This window comes from Taudactylus pleione, unplaced genomic scaffold (assembly GCF_031769625.1).
Source record: "Taudactylus pleione unplaced genomic scaffold, aTauple2 ptg000062l, whole genome shotgun sequence".
Taxonomy (NCBI): Eukaryota; Metazoa; Chordata; class Amphibia; order Anura; family Myobatrachidae; genus Taudactylus; species Taudactylus pleione.
Genome location: NW_028284464.1, coordinates 5,037,644 through 5,059,956, shown reverse-complemented (window position 1 = coordinate 5,059,956; position 22,313 = coordinate 5,037,644). Strand labels below are relative to the sequence as shown.

Sequence of the window (22,313 nt, the reverse complement as noted above, 5' to 3'; positions counted from 1 at the left end):
GAGGGGTGGGGCTTAATGATGTGAGTTGGCTGACCCCACCCCCAACTCTGCCCACCTGCTTCTCCTCCCCAGGCTTCTCCCGGGGAGGAGAATTTAGAAGTCGGGAAGCATGATTTGATTTGTTTGCTAATTCGTAACTTTAAATATATTTGTTTGGATTGAAAATGTAAACATGCCACCATGTATAACATCCACAAAAGTTCTGGGTATTTTTCCAGAACCATTTAGTATGGGCCTGATTCTGTGTTGGATGCAAAGAGGCGGCAAGTGCGGAAGTCTGGAGCAGCCAGATTTACTGCCTGATGCTAATGTGAGTATCCGTGTGGCTTCATGCGTATGTATGGCAACTGTTTCTCTGGCTGCGGCTGTCATCACTTGCATCAGCAATTGCATCCACCACATGCTTGGTGCAAAAGATCCATCAGGAATCCCATGTCCATCTACATGCCAAAAACAAGCACGACCCTCCCATAACACTTCAACGAGATGCATCAGTTCCATGCGTTCCAATCGTAAATTCCACAGCTGGCACCCAGAAACTCCCATGTACCGGAAGGCTGAAGATCTGTTAAATATGGTACTCCTGGCCATTGCTGATGCTTCATGGGAAGCATGCATGGACCATGTTTTTTTGGTGCATGTCCAATTTGCAGATGATTGCACAATGTGTTCACTTTTGAACTTACTCAGAATCAGGCCCTATATGAGCAAAGAGAAAATGTTTTGCATGTTAAATTAAGCTGGATTTGAGTGTTCAGGGAGTTACGGGTACCACAGCCACCTGCCTGTTGTATGTTTTCCCTGTGCTTGCATAGGTTTCCTTTGGGTATCCTGGCTTCCTCACACACTCCAAAAACATACTGGTGGCTAAAGTTTGTTTTCTGACAAAAAGGGAATACAGGAAGAATGGAAGCTTCACTGGGGGAGACTGATCTGAATGACTAAATATTCTCTGTAAACTAAAGTGCTACATAATATGTGTGATCAGCAAATATATACAGCCATGGCAAAAAGTTTTGAGAATGACTCAAGTATTGGTTTAACTTTTCACAAAGTTTGCTGCTTCAGTGTTTTTAGATCTTTTTGTCAGATGTTACTATGGTATACTGAAGTAAATTACAAGCATTTCATAAGTGTCAAAGGTTTTTATTGACAATTACATTAAGTTTATGCAAAGAGTCAATATTTGCAGTGTTGACCCTTCTTTTTCAAGACCCCTGCAATTCGCCCTGGCTTGCTGTCAATCAACTTCTGGGCCACATACTGACCGATGGCTGCCCATTCTTGCCTAATCAATGCTTGGAGTTTGTCAGAATTTGTGTGTTTTTGTTTGTCCACCCGCCTCTTGAGGATTGACCACAAGTTCTCAATGGGATTAAGGTCTGGGGAGATTCCTGGCCATGGACCCAAAATTTCGCTGTTTTGTTCCCCGAGCCACATAGTTATCACTTTTGCCGTATGGCAAGCTGTTCCATCATGCTGGAAAAGGCATTGTTCATCACCAAACTGTTCTTGGATGGTTGGGAGAAGTTGCTCTTGGAGGATGCTTTTGGTACCATTCTTTATTCAAAGGTGTGTTCTTAGGCAAAATTGGGAGTGACCCCACTCCCTTGGCTGAAAAGCAACCCCTACCCATACACCCGTGAATCTCGGCATTATCAGCCCGGGGAGTGGGGCTTAGAGATCATAAGTCATTGCCTGGCCACCCACTGGACTGTAGTGTAGAGGCAGAGAAAAGCTGTCTTCATTCCCCCTTCTTGAAAGAATTCAATCAAAAGGCCACCTGGTGAGTGACAGACTGTGTTGCTTCCAGGAGCTGAAACAGGGAGGATCCAGAGTGGTCCAGTTCACTACAATGTTTGCTGAGTGTTGGGACCAACAATGTGTGGGTACCCTGGACGACAGCCCCATCCTGCCCGTGTGAAACCGAGCACATCAGCTAGTATGTACAGTCAGTTGAGAGTCGACAGCAACAGATTCCAAATGCAAATGTCACACCTAGAATCAACTCCAGACCTCTTACCTGCTTAATTGATAATGAAATAACGAGGGAATAGCCCACACCTGTCCATGAATAGCTTTTGAGTTGATAGTCCCATTACTTTTGGCCCCTTAAAAAGTGGGAGGCACATATAGAAACCGTTGTAATTCCTACACCGTTCACCTGATTTGGATGTAATTACCCTCAAATTAAATCTGAAAGTCTGCAGTTAAATCACATCTTGTTTGTTTAATTTCAAAGCCATTGTGGTGGTGAATAGAGGCCAAAATATGAAAATTCTGTCAATGTCCTAATATATATGCACCTGACTATATATATATATATATATATAAACAAATGTCCTGACTCACTCATTGACAATGCCAAGCCCAAACCACTGGACCTAGAAACATGAAATTCGGGGAGTACACAGTATGCTTTCCATGATGTATGCACTCACTAAGCAGGTATTTTTCGAAATTCGACTCCTAAGGGGGGTTCGGTATGAATTCCCTAACCCCCCTTCCCCGTTGCCGAAACCTAACTTCCCGGGGGGGTGCCTAACCCTAACTCCTAAACCTACCCCCCCCGCGCGGCTGTCCGCGCCCATCGCCCGGTTGACCTTCGATCGGTAAGCCGGATGTCGGGCTCCCGGCATAGGTTAAATGACAGGCGTCGGGGTTTCGACGCCTGTCATTTAACCCTTGCCGGCATTTAACCCTTGCCGGCGGTCGGGATTCCATCCGTCTGTTTCCCGACTGCTTACCCCTAAGGGTGTGAAAAGGAGTAAAATGTTTCCTCCCCTGAGCAATGTCCTGACTTACTCATTAACACCCTGCCCAAGCCCCTTAACCTAGAAACATGAAATTCTGGGAGTATATTCCTTCAATGATGTAAGTACCCACTAAGTAGGGATTTTTTTCTAAATTCGACCCCTTAAGGGAGGGAAAAGTGGTAAAATGTTTCCTCTCGACCATTGTGATTGGGGGAGAAAGCAACATGTCCCAAGTGCTGTGGGACTGTAAGCTCATTGTCTAGGTCGAGTGGTGGCTTCAAAGGTGAGGAAGCAGTGCAGTCCAATATTCATATAGGGGAGCCACACCAACTTCCAGTGGTGTTTGGCAGCATTTGAGGTGGCAGTTGGTGTGGCTCCCCTATATGAATCCTGACTGACTGACTCACTAACGCCCAGCAACAACAAACAAAAAAAATCTTAATTTACTTAGGGGCCTATTCATCAACACTAAAATAACGGTTTTAATTACATTTTGCCAATCACTTTTGTCTACATAGTGTATGTAATATTTGGGATTTTCCCCTCAAAAGTAGTTTTTTTGGTAATCAGTGACAGCATTGGGTGCAAAACAATATCCACCAGGAATCCAAAGTTTGGAGCATACATTCCGTTTAACTGTTGGTACCGGTAAAGTAAAATATAACTGGTTTGAAAAAAAATCAACAAACCTAGCCACCGTAGGGAGTGCTCAGTGCTGAGATAATTTATTTCTCCACTTATTCTCCACTCTCAAATAGGCAGCTTAAGGCTTTCCCTGTAGTGTTATAATGCAATTCATGGAGAGCTGAAACTCCCTCCTCAGTTAGGAGCCTATTCACCCATACTAAAATAACGTTTTTACAGATATTTTCCTTAATTACCGTTATTTTAGTATTCAAAAACACACTTAACACAGGAGATATCACTAATATCTCCTGGTTAAGTCCGCTTGCCTTAATTTCCACACTCCCCATACATTAGTATGGGGATGTAGAAATTAGGCTATTCATCAAATTCCGAAAATTATGTATTTTTGGAATTTGATGGTGTTACAATACACCACTCTCAGGTGGCGTATAGCGGGTTATACTTACCTGCTTTCAGCTGGGCAGGTCCTCCTCCGGCTCGCTCCGCCACTCCTGGTCCCTCAGGCTCCGGCTGTGTGTTGCCCCCGTCGGAATGCTGCTGCTGCCGGGCAGCGTCTCACCTCTGTTCCTCGGTGGCACTTGTAAGTGCTTCTTCAATTAACTGTTTATTTACTATAAACAGTTAAATAGAGAAGCACTTAGAAGTGCCATCGGGGAACAGAGGGAAAGGGAGACGCCGCCCGGCAGCAGCAGCATTGCGGCAGGGAAAACATAATAAAGTTTTATATTTAAAAAAAAAATCTAGAGCTCCCTCTGTCTGGCCGTCCTTGTAACCGCTGGGGCCAGACGGAAGGTCGGGGCCTGCGGCTGCAGCCCGACAGCCGGCCAGGTAGGTGAGTAGTTGCGGGGGTTCAATTATCGCAGCTGTAATCAGTGCTGTGCATGTGCCACTTCTGTGAGCAGAACGGCGCATGCGCAGCACAGATTACAGCTGCGGTAAGGTAGGACTAGGCAGAGAAAAGTATCTATTTTCCAAAGAGCTGTCATCACAAAAATTACAGCTTTTCGGAATAGATACTTATGGGGAGGAGGAATGAAGAATTCCTCCGGTAATTAGCTGAATCAGGCCCACAGTACTTGTAAATGATAGGCTCATTGGACTGAGATATGAATCCAGTGGCGGAACTTCAGTAGGTGGGGAAAATGAATGTAAGTGATATGATCGTTTCAACTGAGAAAGTATATGTACATGATTTGTTGTCTATACTGTATTGCAGGAAACAAGTTCTACTGGTGAATAATGTTTTAGCAATTCTCGCTGCTCTTTTCATGGGAATTGCAAAGCCAGCTGGATTATTTGAACTTTTGATAGTTGGGAGATTCCTAATAGGCCTTAATGCAGGTAAAATATATATATATATTTGTTATTACAGTTATATTAAGCTACTGGTATAAACAAAACAAGAAGGAAGCGAGGATCAATCTGTACAGCACCAATAACATTGCATATTATTTTATTATTGATATATGTTATCTACTATATAAAAGCGAAAATTTGTCCTTCTGTCTTTCTATACAAATCCAGTTTACAAGCCAAGATCGTGAAATTTTACATACAAGCGTATTAAAACACGGCAGAGGCAACAAAAAAAATTTGAAATCGAAATTAATTACTGTTTATTTTTAATTAATTAAACAACACAATTTTTGCATAGCATTCGCCCTCTACAGGTCATGTCCGGAATTACAAAAGGATTTAGCTTATCTACTATTTTTTCTTTTCTATCTTCTCTACTATATAAAAGCAAAAATTTGTCCTTCTGTTTTTCTATACAAATCCACAGTTTACAAGCAAAAAGATTGTGAAATTTTACATACGAGCGTATTAAAACACGGCCGAGGCAACTTTAAAAATGTGAAAACGAAATTAATTACTATTAATTTTGAATTAATTAAAAAACACAATTTTTGCTGTACGCTCATTGTGGGGCCTCACTGCATATGGATAGGGCCTCAGAGCAAGCGTTTTGTGTTGTCATGTTTTGTCATGATCTTAATGTTTATTATTGAAGAGAGCTTTAGCAGGCTTTGCCAGCATTCTCAGCTCTCTGACTATACCAAATTACGCAACAACATTGACTTCTTTCTTCGAACTGTGTCAAAATTATGACTTTGCAAGGACCCTGCTGTACTGTGAGCTGCCAAAATATTACACATGGAATGCTTCTCGAAAAGTATGTGCAGAAAACAGGGAGTCGCTGTACATGGTCATCCTGGTATCAGAGCAACAGAAGCTCTTGGCCGTGTTTACACAGTACAGCCGACAAATTTTGAATGCTTCTATCTCCGAAGTTTGCTTTACACCGTTACAGGTCCTACTTCCTTCGAAAACCTTAGGACTGTTGATGGGGAAGTTTGTCACACTTTTCATGAGGCCTGCCTAAGGAGAGGTTTGTTGGAGGATGATGTGTAAACAAAAATTCTTAAAATCCCGGGCAACGCTGGGTACTCCAGCTAGTAGATTATAAACATGAAACAACTATAGAATTTCAGAATTTACAGACATTGAGGCTTCATGGAATAAAATCCATATGATAATCAAAATTAAAACGGCAATCCCATGTTGAAGTTTTTTTATTATTATTATTTCTCAAAATAGTCATTTAAGTACATTTTAAGCATTCAGCTTCATTGTTCCTAGCTATCCTCCTACAGATAATTATCTCCTTTCCAATACATCACCGAAGGAAGATGGCACAGTGATAACAGAGCTCTAAAGGGTGGTTCCAAAGCCTCTCTGCTCACTACATTATATATGGCAGTGGTCACCATGGCAGTCACACACTGAAAAAAACCTGAAGAATCAACCTTCAATGGCAGTCTAATGCTGGGTACACATTTAGACAACAGATTAGCAGACCAATCCACTATCAGAGTGGCCGATCGGTAAGCTATACACAGTTACCAATCGGCCACTCGATATGTCTGTGCTGACTTCACAACTAGTAAGCATTTAAATTTGCCTGCACAGTTGTGATGTCAGTGTCGGCGGTCCCTGCAGCAAATGTATGGGGGGTCGGTGGGTCGCCCATACACACATACGGATGCACCGACATACCTTTCAGATATATTGACATCAGTTGTGTTGCAGTGCCGACCTGATGTGTCTATTAACCACATCGTTCACAGACATGTCGGGTGTACACACCTGCCCATGCACCCACAATGTATCACTCATTGATAGAATGAGCGATATATCAACAAGTAGGGCCAGATTAAGACTTGTGGGGGCCCCAGGGCAACTAAATTGTGGGGGTCCCCCTCCAAACCACTCAGAGCCTACTGCTCCATCCCCACTACTACTGACTTACCTGATGTCCCGGAAGAGCTGCTCCTGAGTCCCCTCCTCAGCATCAAGGACATGTGTCACGTGACGCTGATGAGGGAACTTGGCAGCCACTCTGTGCTGCATGCAGCAGCACCGACTATGCTGCTGCACACAGTAGAACAGCTGTGGCTACTAAGCCTCCACCTGGAAACAGGTGCCGCTGGACACCTGTTCTCGGCAGGGTCACATCGACCCTACCCCTTGGACAGGTCCCTGTAGGCATCCACGTCTGCAGAAAAAAAACCAGGCAACCCGGACCTACAGACATGTCCCGTCCTCTAAGAATGGGACATCGCGAATGAGAGGGCTTTGCCTCTGCACTTCTCTTAGAAATGCCTGGGCTGAGCATTCATGGCCTGAGAGAGGTGAGCCTCTCTTTAAACGTTAGTAACCTAGCAGTTTTCACCATTGAAGTCAATGGTGGGAACAGTTCATTGGCTTAGAGAGGATAAATGCTGAGCCTGTCATTCGGGAAGTAGCGTCCTTAGAAAACGGTACAGTTTGTGGTTCGGCTCTACTCGTTTTTTTGTTTTAAGATGGTGGATGCCTCAATGGACAAGAGGACCAGTCCAGGTATTGTAGGTGAGTATGTGTGAGTGTGTATGTGTGTAATAAACTTATACTTTCACGGTGTGTGAGTGTTGTCTTTATTTTAATATTTATTTTACAGGTGAACTCGAGGTACCAGCGGGCCAATAATGCCCCACATGCTGGTACTTGTGGTTCTCCAAGCACCAGCATGCGGGGGAGGCTTGCTGGGACCTGTAGTTCAACTATTATATATATTTTTTACACACACTTTATACTACAACCCGGCACTCAGCGGCCAGGGGTGTCAGGGATAGCCCCAGGCTATCTGCCCAGGCTTGGGGTGCCTTGGAGAAAAGGACCCCTTTATTGAGGGGGTTTCCCCCTCCCTAGGGATCCCTGGCCTGGGCTGACTAGCGGTCAGGTGTAATGCTTTGGCCAGGGGACCCAGTGAAAGGGTTCCCCTGGCTGTCGCATTACACCCCCGCTAGAAAGAGTCCAGTGCTGGTTATAGAAAATATAGGGGACCCCTACTCATTTTGTCCCCTGTATTTCCAAAAACCAGGAAAGGCTCGCTGAGCCCAGTGCTGGTTGTGCTAAATACAGGAGACCCCTACGTCTTATTTCCCCCGGAAGCGGCATATGCGTAGCGGGGTAACATCGAGCCACTTGTGAGCGCTGTTCGCTCGCGAGCGACTCTGAATCAGGCCCAATGTCACTAAACAGCATTTGTACTACAGTCAAATATAATAATTAGTTATCAGCGTTGAACTAGTCTGGGTAAACCACAAAGGAAGTCTCATTAAGAGACCATTATCTTATTGAATCTTAAACTCACAGCTCAGTGTTATTTATCTATATATTAATAGCAGAAAGATAGAAATATGTCACTCATAAAAGCTATGATGCCGTTGTCTGAGCAGGGCGCATCATATATCAAATTAAAAGTCTTTGAGCCTGATTCAGCAAGTAACGCAAAGGATAGAATGCATGCACTTCGACAATGTTTTTGTACTATGCATGTGTATACAGCGCACTGCGCGTGCGTGAACTAGTCAGTGCAAACGGGTAAGCGTACGCAGACTACACACAGCATGTACGCAGACCCCTTCTGATATTGATTGACAGGAAGTGCCATGGCCCATTTTTAGGTGGTGACGTGGGGTGGTCGGGCGAACACAGGCATGCCTGTGCATTGGGACGCCGATTTAGGAGCATCCATAATTAAACCAGTGCAGCGACGGACGCAGTGATGAGACTCTGTGCACACAGTAAGTTGTCAAGATCCTACGTGAGGTCTACTTAACCACTTTTATGCAAATGTGGTTGATGGTTCTCGATGTTACCGATCTTTACACTATCTTGTGTACTCATCAGGCTTTGAGTAAAGGGAGATGGTCGGCTTAATATAGGGCTGGGTGTCTGCATCTTGTGCTGCTGTCTCCGTGCGTATGCATTGAGTAGCATATTCTCGCAGCAGGCGGCTGCATGCATTCTCTCCTGTGCGCTGCTTGCTGAATCAGGCCCTTCGTCTATAGATCTGCAGAAAAATATTGGCGTTTTAATTGGTTGCTTCATTTCAGAGTTATGTGGTAAAACACCTGCTCTCCATTTACAATGCATCACAATTGTGCTCTGGAAAATGTGACAGCTGGTGAACTCTCCCTGAAACATGCGGCCTGCTGGGTGATCTGGAAACTGTGGCAGTTACTGAAATCTCCCTGTGCACCTGCTATGTGACCTGGAACATGTGACCTGCTGGGTGATCTGGAAACTGTGACAGTTTTTTGCAGCCACATATATCAGCGCATCTTGCGGGAACCTCAATCACCGATTGCTGTGTTATATCATTATTCACTTCATCTCACATTGTTTACACCAAACATGCCTAGAGGCCGGACTTGAGGATGTCAATGTGGTGGAACCCTTACAGGTCACCCACAGCGTGCAGTTCAAAGATCTTAAACAACGTATAACAAGATCAACTGATATGCCGCTTGCATTGGACATGACATATTCACCACAGTACTACTCTTTGGGTCCTATGGACCTGCAATGTGTGAACTATGGTGCCCTACACTTCTTGGTAGAGGAGATTAACAGCCATTTTTCAGACTGCTGTCACAATGGAAAGGTTTTGTTGCCCAATGTGGTTGTTCCACCATATTAACAGAACTTTTTATGACAAATACCCTCAAATTGCGGGCTCATTATCTCCATAATATTCTCAGTAACTAATATCAATACTATCCTCCATATCTAAGGCTGTTACCGCCGGAATTACCTAGTTTATCATAAATAGAATAAGCAATTTATCAAGTCTGTCACTGTCCTGAAGGTTTTCGTGTTTGCTCCCACTTTTCAGTGTTACTAAAATTGCTGAAGTAATTCCTGCCTGTCTTGGGAATTAGCAACACAGTTTCTGTTCAGCCTTTTTAAAGTAAAGGAAATTCAAATATCATTACCACGTCAATGTAAAAAGGAATTTTATTAGATTATTCATTTCCCTGGACTTCATGATTGAACCAAAATTTATATCCTGTTTATCACGATTTACAATGGTAGATTTAGAATATTTGAGAGGTTTCTTTCCTGACTTCCACTTGTCAAGAAACACCCTTTAGTTGACTAGTTCACCTCAAATTCCCTCTGCTTATCACACTCCATAGGAAACAGATAGTTTTCTTCCATGGAGGAAGGACAGAGTCACCCGGAGGCAAGTTCTAATTTGCTCCCCCCCAAGAAAAAAAGGGCAAATAAATGTGATGTATATCTATCAATCTATGCACGCGCATGCACACGCACAAGGACACAAACACACTAAAATATAATGTTTCTATTGGGCCTATTTGCTAAAGTAAATTTGCAGGATATGCACAGGGAGAATACCTTTGTTGCTGCTGCCTGTTGGTATATTGCCACCCAGAAACCGCCTCTACACCATTTGTTATTTGAAAACAAAACAGTCGAGTGATCTGTCTACAACAAGTAATTTTGTGTTACCTACACATTTCCTTTTACCTGTACCCCCTTCTGTCTGTCTGTGCCTCTATATGCGTAGGCTCGCCAGATCATCCCTTTTAATTCAGGACACACATGAATTACACACGTTCTGTGGCTGGATGACTTCAAATCCCCATATCACCTGGTTTTCATCTGCCACAGACAGGGGCGTTTCTAGAGAGGAGGGGGCCCGTGTGCAGTCTCCGATACGGGCCCCCACCTCTCTGGCAGTCAGCAGCGCACTGAGCTGTGCGTGGCCAGCACCAGAATTATAGACTCTGGGCACTAGAGTGTGCCCAGAGTCTATAGAGTATGCTCAGGTCACTGGAAAAATGGCCGCGACGGCCATTTTCCCTGTACTGCGCATGCGCAAACGACGACAAAATGGCAGTGGCGGGACATGGGACTCCAGAGAGGTAAGTAATACTATGGGTGCAGGGTGTATGGAGGGGGGCCCCCCTGGACCCATTATAGATATACCCCTGGCCACAGAACCTGTGTAATCTACATGTATCCTGAGATATATTGTGACCCCATTCTGACTCTCGGTTCGCCTCTTCTACCTTTCTGTGCCTCAATCTGCCCCCCTTCTGCCTGTCTGGGCCCTTTGTATCTTTTGCATCTCTATGCCCCTTTGTTCCTCTATCTGTGCCCCTTCCACTAGTTTTCCTTTTCTAAACTTTCCTTTCTCTCCCACCCCCGTCTTCTCTCCTGGCCACCATGATACACTATCCCCTCCCCCGCACATGTTGAATGCAATTTCCCCTCACTTTGTTATTAATTTTACCTGTTACCCTGGCTGGGACATCTATAGCCAGGGTCTCCTATCCCCTCCATGCTGCTCAGGGTGAGTCACAGCCCTGGTGCCTGTCCGCGGACACGACTGTCCCTGCTTATGTGTTGCCTGCTCTTCCATGCCCGACTGCTGGCTGCTCTCCCGATTCCTGCATGCTCCCCACAGCGTGTGACAGCCGGCCTCAGCATGTAAGCCCAGCCGCACTGTCAGTGTCTCCCGGCTCCCACTCAGCAGGCAGGTGGCTCAGGGTCGCGGTCACATGTTATGTGACGTCTGCGACCCAAGCAGAGGGTCCAGGGCACGATGCAGAGGGTCCAGGTCGCGGTGGAGGGGTGCCGCTGATGTTGCTGATCGGCAATCAGCTCAGCGGCTCCTTTATTACAGCAACAGGAAGACATGGAACGTGGGACAATGGAGGAGGTGCCCTTTTCAGGCCTGGAGCCCTGCGGAAACTGCCTCCATTGTCTCCGGCAGTTCTGCCATGGCTGTTATACTTATTGCATATAAACCAATGATCATTACTCTATATTCTAGTAGGCCTCTTCTTTCTTTTACAGGCGTTGGAATGTGTGTACAACCATTATACCTCGGGGAAATAGCTCCTAGGAGCATCAGAGGCCTCTTAACAGTGTGCATTAATATATATCTGACTGTTGGGATCTTGGCAGGACAGATTGTTGGCTTACGGTATGTACTATCATTCACAGTTGCAGGCTCTGTGCGTATATAATTCTAAAGTCAAGATGGATCTCAAAATGTATTTATGTTTCTTAATTCATATACAGTCGGGTGCATAAATATTGTGACATTGACAGAATTTTCATATTTTGGCCTCTATTCGCCACCACAATGGCTTTGAAATGAAACAAACAAAATGTGCTTTAACTGCAGACTTTTAGATTTAATTTGAGGGTAATTACATCCAAATCAGGTGAACGGTGTAGGAATTACAACGGTTTCTATATATGCCTCCCACTTTTTAAGGTGCCAAAAGTAATGGGACTATCAACTCAAAAGCTATTTCATGGACAGGTGTGGGCTATTCCCTCGTTATTTCATTATCAATTAAGCATGTAAAAGGTCTGGAGTTGATTCTAGGTGTGACATTTGCATTTGGAATCAGTTGCTGTCGACTCTCAATATGAGATCCAAAGAGCTGTCACTATCAGTGAAGCAAGCCATCATTAGGCTGAAAAATCAAAACAAACCTATCGGAGAGATAGCAAAAACATTAGGTGTGGCCAAATCAACTGTTTGGAACATTCTTAAAAATAAAGAACGCACCGGAGAGCTCAGCACCACCAAAAGACCCGGAAGTCCACGGAAAACAACTGTGGTGGATGACAGAAGAATTATTTCCCTGGTGAAGAAAAACCCCTTCACAACAGTTGGCCAAATCAAGAACACTCTCCAGAAGGTAGGTGTATATGTGTCAAAGTCAACAATCAAGAGAAGACTTCACAATAGTGAATATAGAGGGTTCACCACAAGATGTAAACCATTGGTGAGCCACAAAAGCAGGAAGACCAAATTAGAGTTTGCCAAACAACATCTAAAAAAGCCATTACAGTTCTGGAACAACATCCTATGGAGAGATGAGACAAAGATCAACTTGTACCAGAGTGATGGGAAGAGAAGAGTAGGGAGAAGGAAAGGAACTGCTCATGATCCAAAACATACCACCTCATCAGTGAAGCATGGTGGTGGTAGTGTCATGGCGTGGGCATGTATGGCTGCCAATGGAACTGGTTCCCTTGTATTTATTGATGATGTGACTGTTGACAAAAGCAGCAGAATAAATTCTGAAGTGTTTCGGCAATATTATATGCTCATATTCAGTCAAATGCTTCAGAACTCATTGGACGGCGCTTCACAGTGCAAATGGACAATGACCCGAAGCATACTGCAAAAGCAACCAAAGAGTTTTTTAAGGCTAAATAGTGGAATGTTATGCAATGGCCAAGTCAATCCCCTGACCTGAATCCGATTGAGCATGCATTTCACTTGATGAAGACAAAACTGAAGGGAAAATGCCCCAAGAACAAGCAGGAACTGAAGACATTTGCAGTAGAGGCCTGGCAGAGCATCGCCAGGGATGAAACCCAGTGTCTGGTGATGTCTATGCGTTCCAGACTTCAGGCTGTAATTGCCTGCAAAGGATTTGCAACAAAGTATTAAAAAGTGAAAGTTAGATTTAGGATTGTTTCGTTTGTCCCATTACTTTTGGCCCCTTAAAAAGTGGGAGGCACATATAGAAACCGTTGTAATTCCTACACCGTTCACCTGATTTGGATGTAATTACCCTCAAATTAAATCTGAAAGTCTGCAGTTAAAGCACATCTTGTTTGTTTCATTTCAAAACCATTGTGGTGGTGAATAGAGGCCAAAATATGAAAATTCTGTCAATGTCCCAATATTTATGCACCTGACTGTACATGTTCATATTTACCCCACTGATAAGGAGGCCGATGCAGCGTTGCATGCAGGGAAATGCCTATATTCGCCCATATGCAAAGTCGTATGCATTTGTGACTGCACCTCCCCTGTCTATATGCTTGGTTTCATAGCCATCATCATTATCAGAGAGCACTTGCATCAGCCCTATACCTGATGCAAAAGTAATTACACATACACACAAGACTGTATTGCCTGCAATTTCATCTACACTAAATATAGCCTACGTGCATAGGCACCATTCCACCCAGTTAAGCCCTTCAGCTGCAAGTGGAGATGTGACTGAGTTCTGTATAAGTCAGCATCATCTGTAGATGCTTACACTTGGCTCCTGAGCTTTTGCAGCATGAAAACACCGATGCACAAAATAGAACTTGCTCAAATCAATGTATAGGCTGAAACAGGTTATTGAAAGGGAGGGGGTTATTCAGACAAGAAAAACGCAAGATTCCCCCAACACCTTTCCATAAACCAATATGGAGCTAGCTTTCTATTTATCAATAAATGCAGAAGCCTTAGTTACACAAATTTTCAAAAATATGATCAGCCACTTCACTGTGTTTCTGCTAAAAGTGGTCCTAACTCTAAACAAAGGCCCTCATTCAGAGCCGGACGCTCTGAGCAGAGCGCTTGCTCTGAATGAGGGCCGTCCTCCATAAAAATGGAGCGTCCTCCTGGACCCTCGTATAGCTGTGGGTCACCACCCACAGCACATACGAGCATGCAGGATGATGGTCGCGATGGTCTTGACCATCGCGACCAGAAGCCTGTGGTCGGGGTTTTCGACCACAAGCCCTGGAGTGATTTTGGCTCTATCAGAGCCAAAATCACTCCCACTGACATCACTAGTGATGTCAGTGGGCCGGCTTCTGACGGTAGGCGTTCCCTTGGGAACGCCCCCGTCTGGGAGGCACGCCCCCGGCACGCCCACCAAAGGAGGCGTGCTGTCAATCAACATCGACAGCACGCCCCCTTTGATCAGACACAACGAGCGAAGGAAAGTCCTTTGCTCGTCGCGTCTGGCGCATGCGCATGACGGAGCTCCCTCCGTCGTGCGCATGCGCAGTGCACACCATCGACCCACTTGCGAGCGCGAGGCCCAAAGTCCCTAACGTGAGAGCTACAGATGTGTTCACATACCCTTTTGCTCAAATTGGTGCACATTGGCGTGCCATAGACTTAGGCTGGGTACACACGTAGAAATTTTCTGTCCAACCATCCAACTAGTTGGTTGGAATGAAAATCTGGTAACGTATGGGAGTAACTGATGATCAGGAATTTGCTCCTAGATGCCAGAAAACAGATGAAAATGGTCGTCAGACATGTTTGTTACATGCTTGATCTAAACAATTTGCTCAAACAACAGTTTTTGTCCATTTTCCGGCATTTGGGAGCAAATTGCTGATTGTCATTTGCTTTCATACGTTACCAGATTTTCATTCCAACCATCAACTAGTTGGATGGTTGGACAGAAAATCTTTACATGTGTATGCACAATTAGCAGCACCAAGCATCTTTTATAAAAGTACAATGCAAGGGTACAGTGACTACTGGGGTAGACACTACATGCATGCCTTTGTATGACTAAGGAACAAATCTAGGTAAAAAAAGTAAAAGAGTTCCGATATGAGTGGTCGCGCCATGACTCACTCCACGTATACTTCTGTATAATCTGCTACTTTATAACAATTCCTTTGAGACAAAAGTACTAAGCTAGTGTCCCTGGTTTACTGTTAGTTACTTTGTATTTGGCTAGGATGCAATTAAGTAGCAACATTGAGGAAAAAGTATGAATCACTACCCATGGCGGAGCATTTAAGTTGCACAAAGCGTCTTTCGCCATATAGCGCAAAAATGGTAGGTGAATGAGGGCATATCTGTGATCTACCAGGAGATACCCTAGAGGTCTCCAATATTGCACTACAAGGATTAGCTGGGTCCTAAAACTATATGGGTAGAGCAAATTCCAGAAAAAAAAATAATATAATGGAAATAACAATATGTAGCTCACATTTTGTACAGTAATTTTAACATTTTTTTGCAAGTATCACCTATTGCTAATAGAGTTTGAATCGACAATTAAAATTAATATAGCATATTGAGTAAATTGGATTCTTTTTTGGAAGCTTAAGACAGTCAAAAATATATTTTTTGACACTTTAGTATTTGAATATTTTAGATTTGTTACAGGTAACTGTTTTTGCTTTTTTTTCAATAGGGAGGTATTGGGTGGTGAGAATTTGTGGTCATTACTGCTATCTACATGCGCCATACCGGCTTTATTACAGCTAATTACATTGCCATGGTTTCCTGAAAGCCCCAGATATCTTCTAATAGAGAAAAAAGACGAATTTCAATATCAGAAAGGTATGACGTAATCAATAGACAGATTATTTTGTTTAATATTACTATTACTGGCTGATGCTACATTTAGTATACTGTATATTGAGGACTACAATAATCCTGAAAGACAACGCATTTTATTGTTTTTCTGAAAACAGCATTGAAATCATTTTATGGTACCCATAACTACCAGATGGAGATGGATGATATTCAGAAAGAGTCACGTGAATTAAATGGAGAGAAACAGAAAAAGATGCTGGAGTTATTCTTCGATCAGTCTGTAAGATGGCAGCTAATTTCCGTTATTGTGACCAATATTGGCCAGCAACTATGTGGGATTAATGCTGTAAGTAAACATACGGGATTTATTATAACATGTAAAGATAAACACATAAAATATATGCAAAGTAGAATAACATATCTAAAAACAATGATTACACAGCGCTGGTTACTCTCTAAATTGTCTTAATTAATGTTGCTGATAATGTCTCATTAATCCAATTTCCAGTGCCAGCATGCATTTGTGATGTATTGAATTTATAATTATTAACAGACAGGTCTGGATTATGTAAATTATTTATACAAAGTATTGTTCCTTCATTAATCTCTAATGCTGGGTTCATACTGACAGATATGTTTTTTTGATCAATTGTTTGCACAATATATTGGTTGCTCATCAGCCAGTGTGTACCAGCGATATGTCTGTGAATTACGTAGTTCACAGACATATCACGTCGGCTCTGCTGCACAGCCGATGGCAGATATATCTGTCCATCAGGCAGTGTGTACGGGCGGTCTTGCAGCAGAGGCTGCGGGGAGGGGGGTGGATCATGCATCCCGGCCAGAGAGAGGTGATGGTCGTTCAGTGTGTATGAACGACCATCATCTGCAGATATATCTACGCAGCTGAGTGACATGCGATTTTGCAGCTGCATTCGGAAATTGTGATCTATACTGAATATCAGGCTATAAATATATATATATATATATATATATATAATTTCACTATAGACAGGCAGCACACACTTTAATTTCCAATGGCTAGAGTGCCTGGCACATAAATGGATAATTGTGGATATGTGAAAAAGAGCCAGCACATATATATATATATATATATATATATATATGTGTATATATATATATATATATATATATACATATATATATATATATATATATATCCTAATGTGAATATGCTATACTCTATAATGTCCTGAAAAGTCTAAAACACTTAGAGGTCCATTCAACATACCTTATTTAACGTCGTGTGACTGAAATTTCCTTAAACTGTTGATCTGGAGTGTCAGCCAAATTCATTATTATTAGGAGATAACACGTATATCTCCTGGTTACTTGTGCAGCCAAAGCTGAATTAAGGCCAGGGGCACTAAAGACTGGGGAGCCCTAAATAGCATAATTTGGGACACGGGGATGGTATTCTTGTGCGCAAGCCTTTGGTGCGCACATGAAAAGGGGACATGACCACATATCATGCCCCCATTTCATGGTACACTGGAGGTGTGTAAATCAGTTTCTCAGCCTCGTAGAGCAGGAGAATATTCCCTCCCTACCTTCCCCTCGAAATGCAGGACAGTCCCACCAAAATTGGGGTGGTTACATACATATTTAGGGCAGGATGTATCAAGCATGGCATTCTGTTTGCGATACATCCCTTACCGTATGCAGTGGCATTTATTAATGCCATATGCATGAAGATTTGTGATTATTTACGCAAAGGACAGTTACGATCAGAACTGTCCTTTGTGATGTTAGGACTTCTGGCTTTATGACCTGGAAGTCCTACTGCACATGCGCGGCCGCGGGGGACTCTGGGAGGGATCCTAATGGATCCCTTTTGGGGAGTTATGCGGAAAGAAGCATATGGGCTTCTATAGGCAACGCCAATTGCCTATCAGGTACAAGTTCTGGAAAGTTTTGCTTTCCTGAGCTTGATACAAACTGTATGAGGAATGTGGTCAAACATCCGAAAACAGCGCTTTTCAGAGTTGCGTATCACACACACATATACGCATACATATATACAGTCACATATATATACAAATACATAGTCACACACATACATACATATACACTTATTCCTACACTAATACACACAAAGTGACACATTAATACACAACCACACCTATACACACACAGTCATACACTAATACACAAAGACTTATACACACATATAAATACAATCACAGACACATACAATCACACACTTATACACACATACATAGTCACAGACACACAAACACACAGCCACACACTTATAAACATACACACACTCATACAAACATATAGATTAATACAGTCACAGACACACACAGTAACACACATACTTATACACACACCCACACACATATACAACACATACATGCATAAATACAGTCACAGCCACACAAACACTCAGCCACACACTTATACAGATACATACATAAATAGTCACAGACACACACTTACACACACATACATAAATAGTCACAGAAACACACAGCCACACATGTATACAGACACATACATAAATAGTCACAGACACACAAACACACAGCCACACACTTATACACACACATACATAAATAGTCACGTCCCCCCACTGTCACATTAAGGGGTCTATTCATGATGTTAATTATAGGGGCCCGGTAACAAACATTCTAACTCGATGCAAGCGACGGAGCAATTCATCATTGCTCTGGCACGGAGTGACGCAGTGACGCTAGTGCGCATGCGTGACTGAAGGAGCTGGACTGGGGCGGAGGGATCCTAAAGGTGAAGATGGTGAATGCTCCCGCACTTAAGCTCTGAAAATATTGTATTTTTGGAGCTTGATAAATTCTGTCCACATACTAGTGTATGAGGACAGCAGGCCATTCCGCGAGAGGAAGGTAAGCAGGAGAATTCTGTGATAGCTCCTGCTTTACCTTCTTGATGAATGGTCCGAAAACTTAAGTTCTACAATTGTAGGTGAAAATGTTAATTTTCACTTGCTTTTGTAGAAATTAAGTGATGATGAATAGGCCCCTAAATGGTACATTACTCGTCTGCACAGTAGCTCTTCCACCCCCTCCTCTCTTCCCTACTGCTGGGCTGGCCTGGCACTGACAGAATGCCATTTAGCTCCGGCCCTGAATTTTTTTCGCCTGGTCTGGGATGGAGAAAACTTTTCTCCAGTTTTTTCTCGCAAATTGCGTTTTCATCTGTTTTTGGTCGAAAATATCGCAGTTTTGTGGCGAAAAATGGCCGTTTTTGCCTAAGGCAAAAAAAACGTCAGTTTCTGCTGCTGATTGAATACGACCCCCATAATAAGGCTTATTAAATAGACCTTAGTTTCAACCTCGCTCCTACATCTAAAGAAGTGCAGTCTTGCTGCACTGCAACTCTAATCAATGGCCGGGGGGGCCCAAGAGAGAGGGTTTGCCCTGGGTGCTGTGCACCCCTTTTAATCTGGCTCTGTGTACAGCCACGATAAATTTGGGGATGTAGAAATTGGGCAATTCATTCAGTATGGGGATGTAGAAATTGGGCAATTCATTCAATTCTGGAAATTACATCTTTTTGGAATTTGATGGTGTTACTGTACACCACCCTCAGATGGCGTACAATCCCTGTTAGGCTTTACAAGCTGCAATTTACACAGCAGCTTATGAAGCAGTGGGACTGCAATGGCACTCAGCTGTTCCTCCCTCCCCCTTCTGCGCTCTGTCCTCCGGCTTCCCCCCCGCCACTGCATACTGTTGCCGCGTTGAAGCGTCTCTCCCCTCTGTCCCTTCCCTGGTGGCACTTGTAAGTGTTTCATTAACTGTTTATTTACTTTAAACAGTTAATTAATAAAATAGAAGCAGCACTTACAAGTGCCACTGGGGAACAGACAGAGGGTGAAACGCTTCACGCTGCAACAGCAGGCAGCGTCCAGGATAATATTTAAAAAAAAATATATATAAATAATATTAAAAACTTACCACTGCTGTTGTCCTGTTGCGGCATGTGCCGCTTCTGTGAATGGAAACGACGCAGCATGCATAACAGCAGTGTTAATGTAGGAGCAGGCAGGGAAAGTATATTTTTTCCGAAAAGCTGTTATCGCAAAAATTACAGCTTTTCGGATGAGATGATTATGAGGAGGAGGAATGATGAATTCCCCTGATAATTAGGTAGAACTCAGGGCCTGATCCAGAGCCGAACGCTCTGACCAGAGCGCTCGCTCTGAATCTGGGCCCTCCTCCATGAAAATGGAGCGTCCTCCGTCCAGGAGGCGTGGCTGCCAGACGGAGGCGTTCCCATGGGAACACCTACCGTCTGAAGCCGGCCACACTGACATCACTAGTGATGTCAGTGGGAGTGAATATGGCTCTAATAGAGCCAAAATCACTCCTGGGCCTGCGGCAGCGAGACCCTACCGCAGGGTCTCCGTCGCAAGCCCGATGGTCACGATGGTCTTGACCATCGCGACCATCATCATGGACGCTCGCATAAGCTGTGGGTGGTCACCCACATAGAACGGCCTCCTGGTCACCCACATAGAACGGCCTCCTGTACGCTCGCATAGCTGTGGGTGACCACCCACAGGTATAGCGAGCGACCAGGAAGATGGTCGCGATGGTCAGGACCATCACGACTATCGGGCTTGCGATGAGACCCTTGTGGTAGGGTCTCGTGGCCGCAAGCCCCAGAGAGATTTCAGCTCTAACAGAGCCGAAATCTCTCCCACTCGTGACACTCGTGATGTCAGTGGGGCCGCCCCCAAACGGAGGTGTTCACATGGGAATGCCTCCGTTTGGGCAGCCACTCACCCGGTCCGCCCTCCAAAGGGGGGCGAGCTGTCACTCAACTTCGACAGCTCACCCCCTTTGTTGCGAGATCCGGAGCGACGGAGTGCCCGTCGCTATCCAGGTCTTGCGCATGCGCACGACGGAGCCGGCTCCATCGTGCGCATGCGCACTGGCCCACCATCGACCCGGTTGCGAGCGCACAGCGCTTGCGACCGGGTCTGAATTAGGCCCTCAGGTCCTGATTCAGAGGCGCTCACTATTTGCGAGCGCTCGCTCTGAATCAGGGACGATTTAAAAAAAAAAAAAAAAACGCCTCCAGGCTGCTCGCATAGCTGTGGCTGACCACCCACAGCTTGTTAGGGCGGCCTGGCGATGGTCTTGCGACGAGACCCTTGTGGTAGGCTCTCGTCCACCGCAAGCCCCAATGAACTTCCTGCTCTAATAGAGCCGGAAGCTCACTACTGAGGCCGCCCCCAAACGGCAGGCGCTCCTTTGGGAACGCCTCCATTTGGCCAGCCACCCCCCCTGCCCGCCTCCAAAACGGGGCGAGCTGTCAAACAATTGTGTGATGTCAGTAGGGCCGCCCACAAACGGCAGGCGTTCCTTCGGGAACGCCTCCGTTTGTGCAGCCACCCCCCCTGACCCGCCTACAAAACGGGGCGAGCTGTTGATCAACATCGACAGCCGCACCGTTTTGCTGCGAACCCCGAGCGAGTGAAGTTCTCACTTGCTCTGAAGCTCGCGCACGCCACGCATGCGCACTACCCGACCATCGACCCACTTGCGAGCGGGTCTGAATTAGGCCGTCAATGCGAGTACTAAACCTAATTATATCCAAATAATTTTGTTTAATAATGCAGTGGTTCACAAACTTTTTTGAATCACAGTACCCCAAAGCCAAAAGTTTGTTATTGAGAAATTCGGAAGAAAGTGTAGTAAAGTAATATAAGTTTTGCTTACCTGTTATCCGTAGGTTCAGTTATGTGGTGATGGACAGGTTTGTGTTTCCTTTTGTCCACATATTTACATTATATTGACCATAAATAATTTGATTTGGTGCTGGGCCACCAACCTGAGGCACCCCTGCAAGTGTCCCGAGGCACCCCAGGGTGCCACAGCACACAGTTTGAGAACCACTGCAATAATGAATAGACCCCTTTTTCACTGCATGCCCAGACATGGTAGCTTTTCCTTATCTGTGAATATGTTGTGTGGATCATAATACAGTATAAGCTGCAGCATATAACGCATCGTCCATGTGCACTCTGCTCTGGGCCTGATTCAGTACGGATCGTAACTGCGATCGCAATAGCAATTACGCACACTGCAAAGATATGCTAATGTCTGCAATGCCATACGCAACCTGACATAAGGACCTTACACACATCTGTAATACTTAGCAATACTGCAAAACCATCAGTAACATTGAGTACAATCGCAGCCTCATGCACACTTGCACAAGGTCTGACCTTACTCAGGAATTTCTAAATTCATCGCACGCAGTGGGAGCTCAAGCTGCGTATGCATTGCAGTGGCTAATTTATGCACACCCCTGCAACGACGTTCAAATGCACTTACACGCCTGCGTTTCTCCGACCACCCCCCCGTCACCACCCCCAGTATTTCCTGTCAATCAGTCTGCGTAGTCACTGCGATCTCAGTCCTGATCGCAGTGGTGTGTTTGCG

The 22,313-nt window shown here is 44.5% G+C and overlaps 1 protein-coding gene across 3 annotated transcripts in view; it reads left to right on the top strand.

Annotated features, from left to right (window-relative positions):
• LOC148534901 (solute carrier family 2, facilitated glucose transporter member 9-like) overlaps positions 1-22,313 on the top strand; it is a 104,453-nt gene that overhangs the window by 56,617 nt on the left and 25,523 nt on the right. For 2 of the 3 annotated variants that reach the window (XM_088465566.1, XM_088465573.1), the window contains exons 4-7: positions 4,621-4,745; positions 11,616-11,745; positions 15,731-15,879; positions 16,014-16,201. In XM_088465566.1, the coding sequence (XP_088321692.1) occupies positions 4,621-4,745; positions 11,616-11,745; positions 15,731-15,879; positions 16,014-16,201 (592 nt within the window). The remainder of the gene's footprint in view (positions 1-4,620; positions 4,746-11,615; positions 11,746-15,730; positions 15,880-16,013; positions 16,202-22,313) is intronic. The other variant, XM_088465578.1, reaches the window with a different exon arrangement.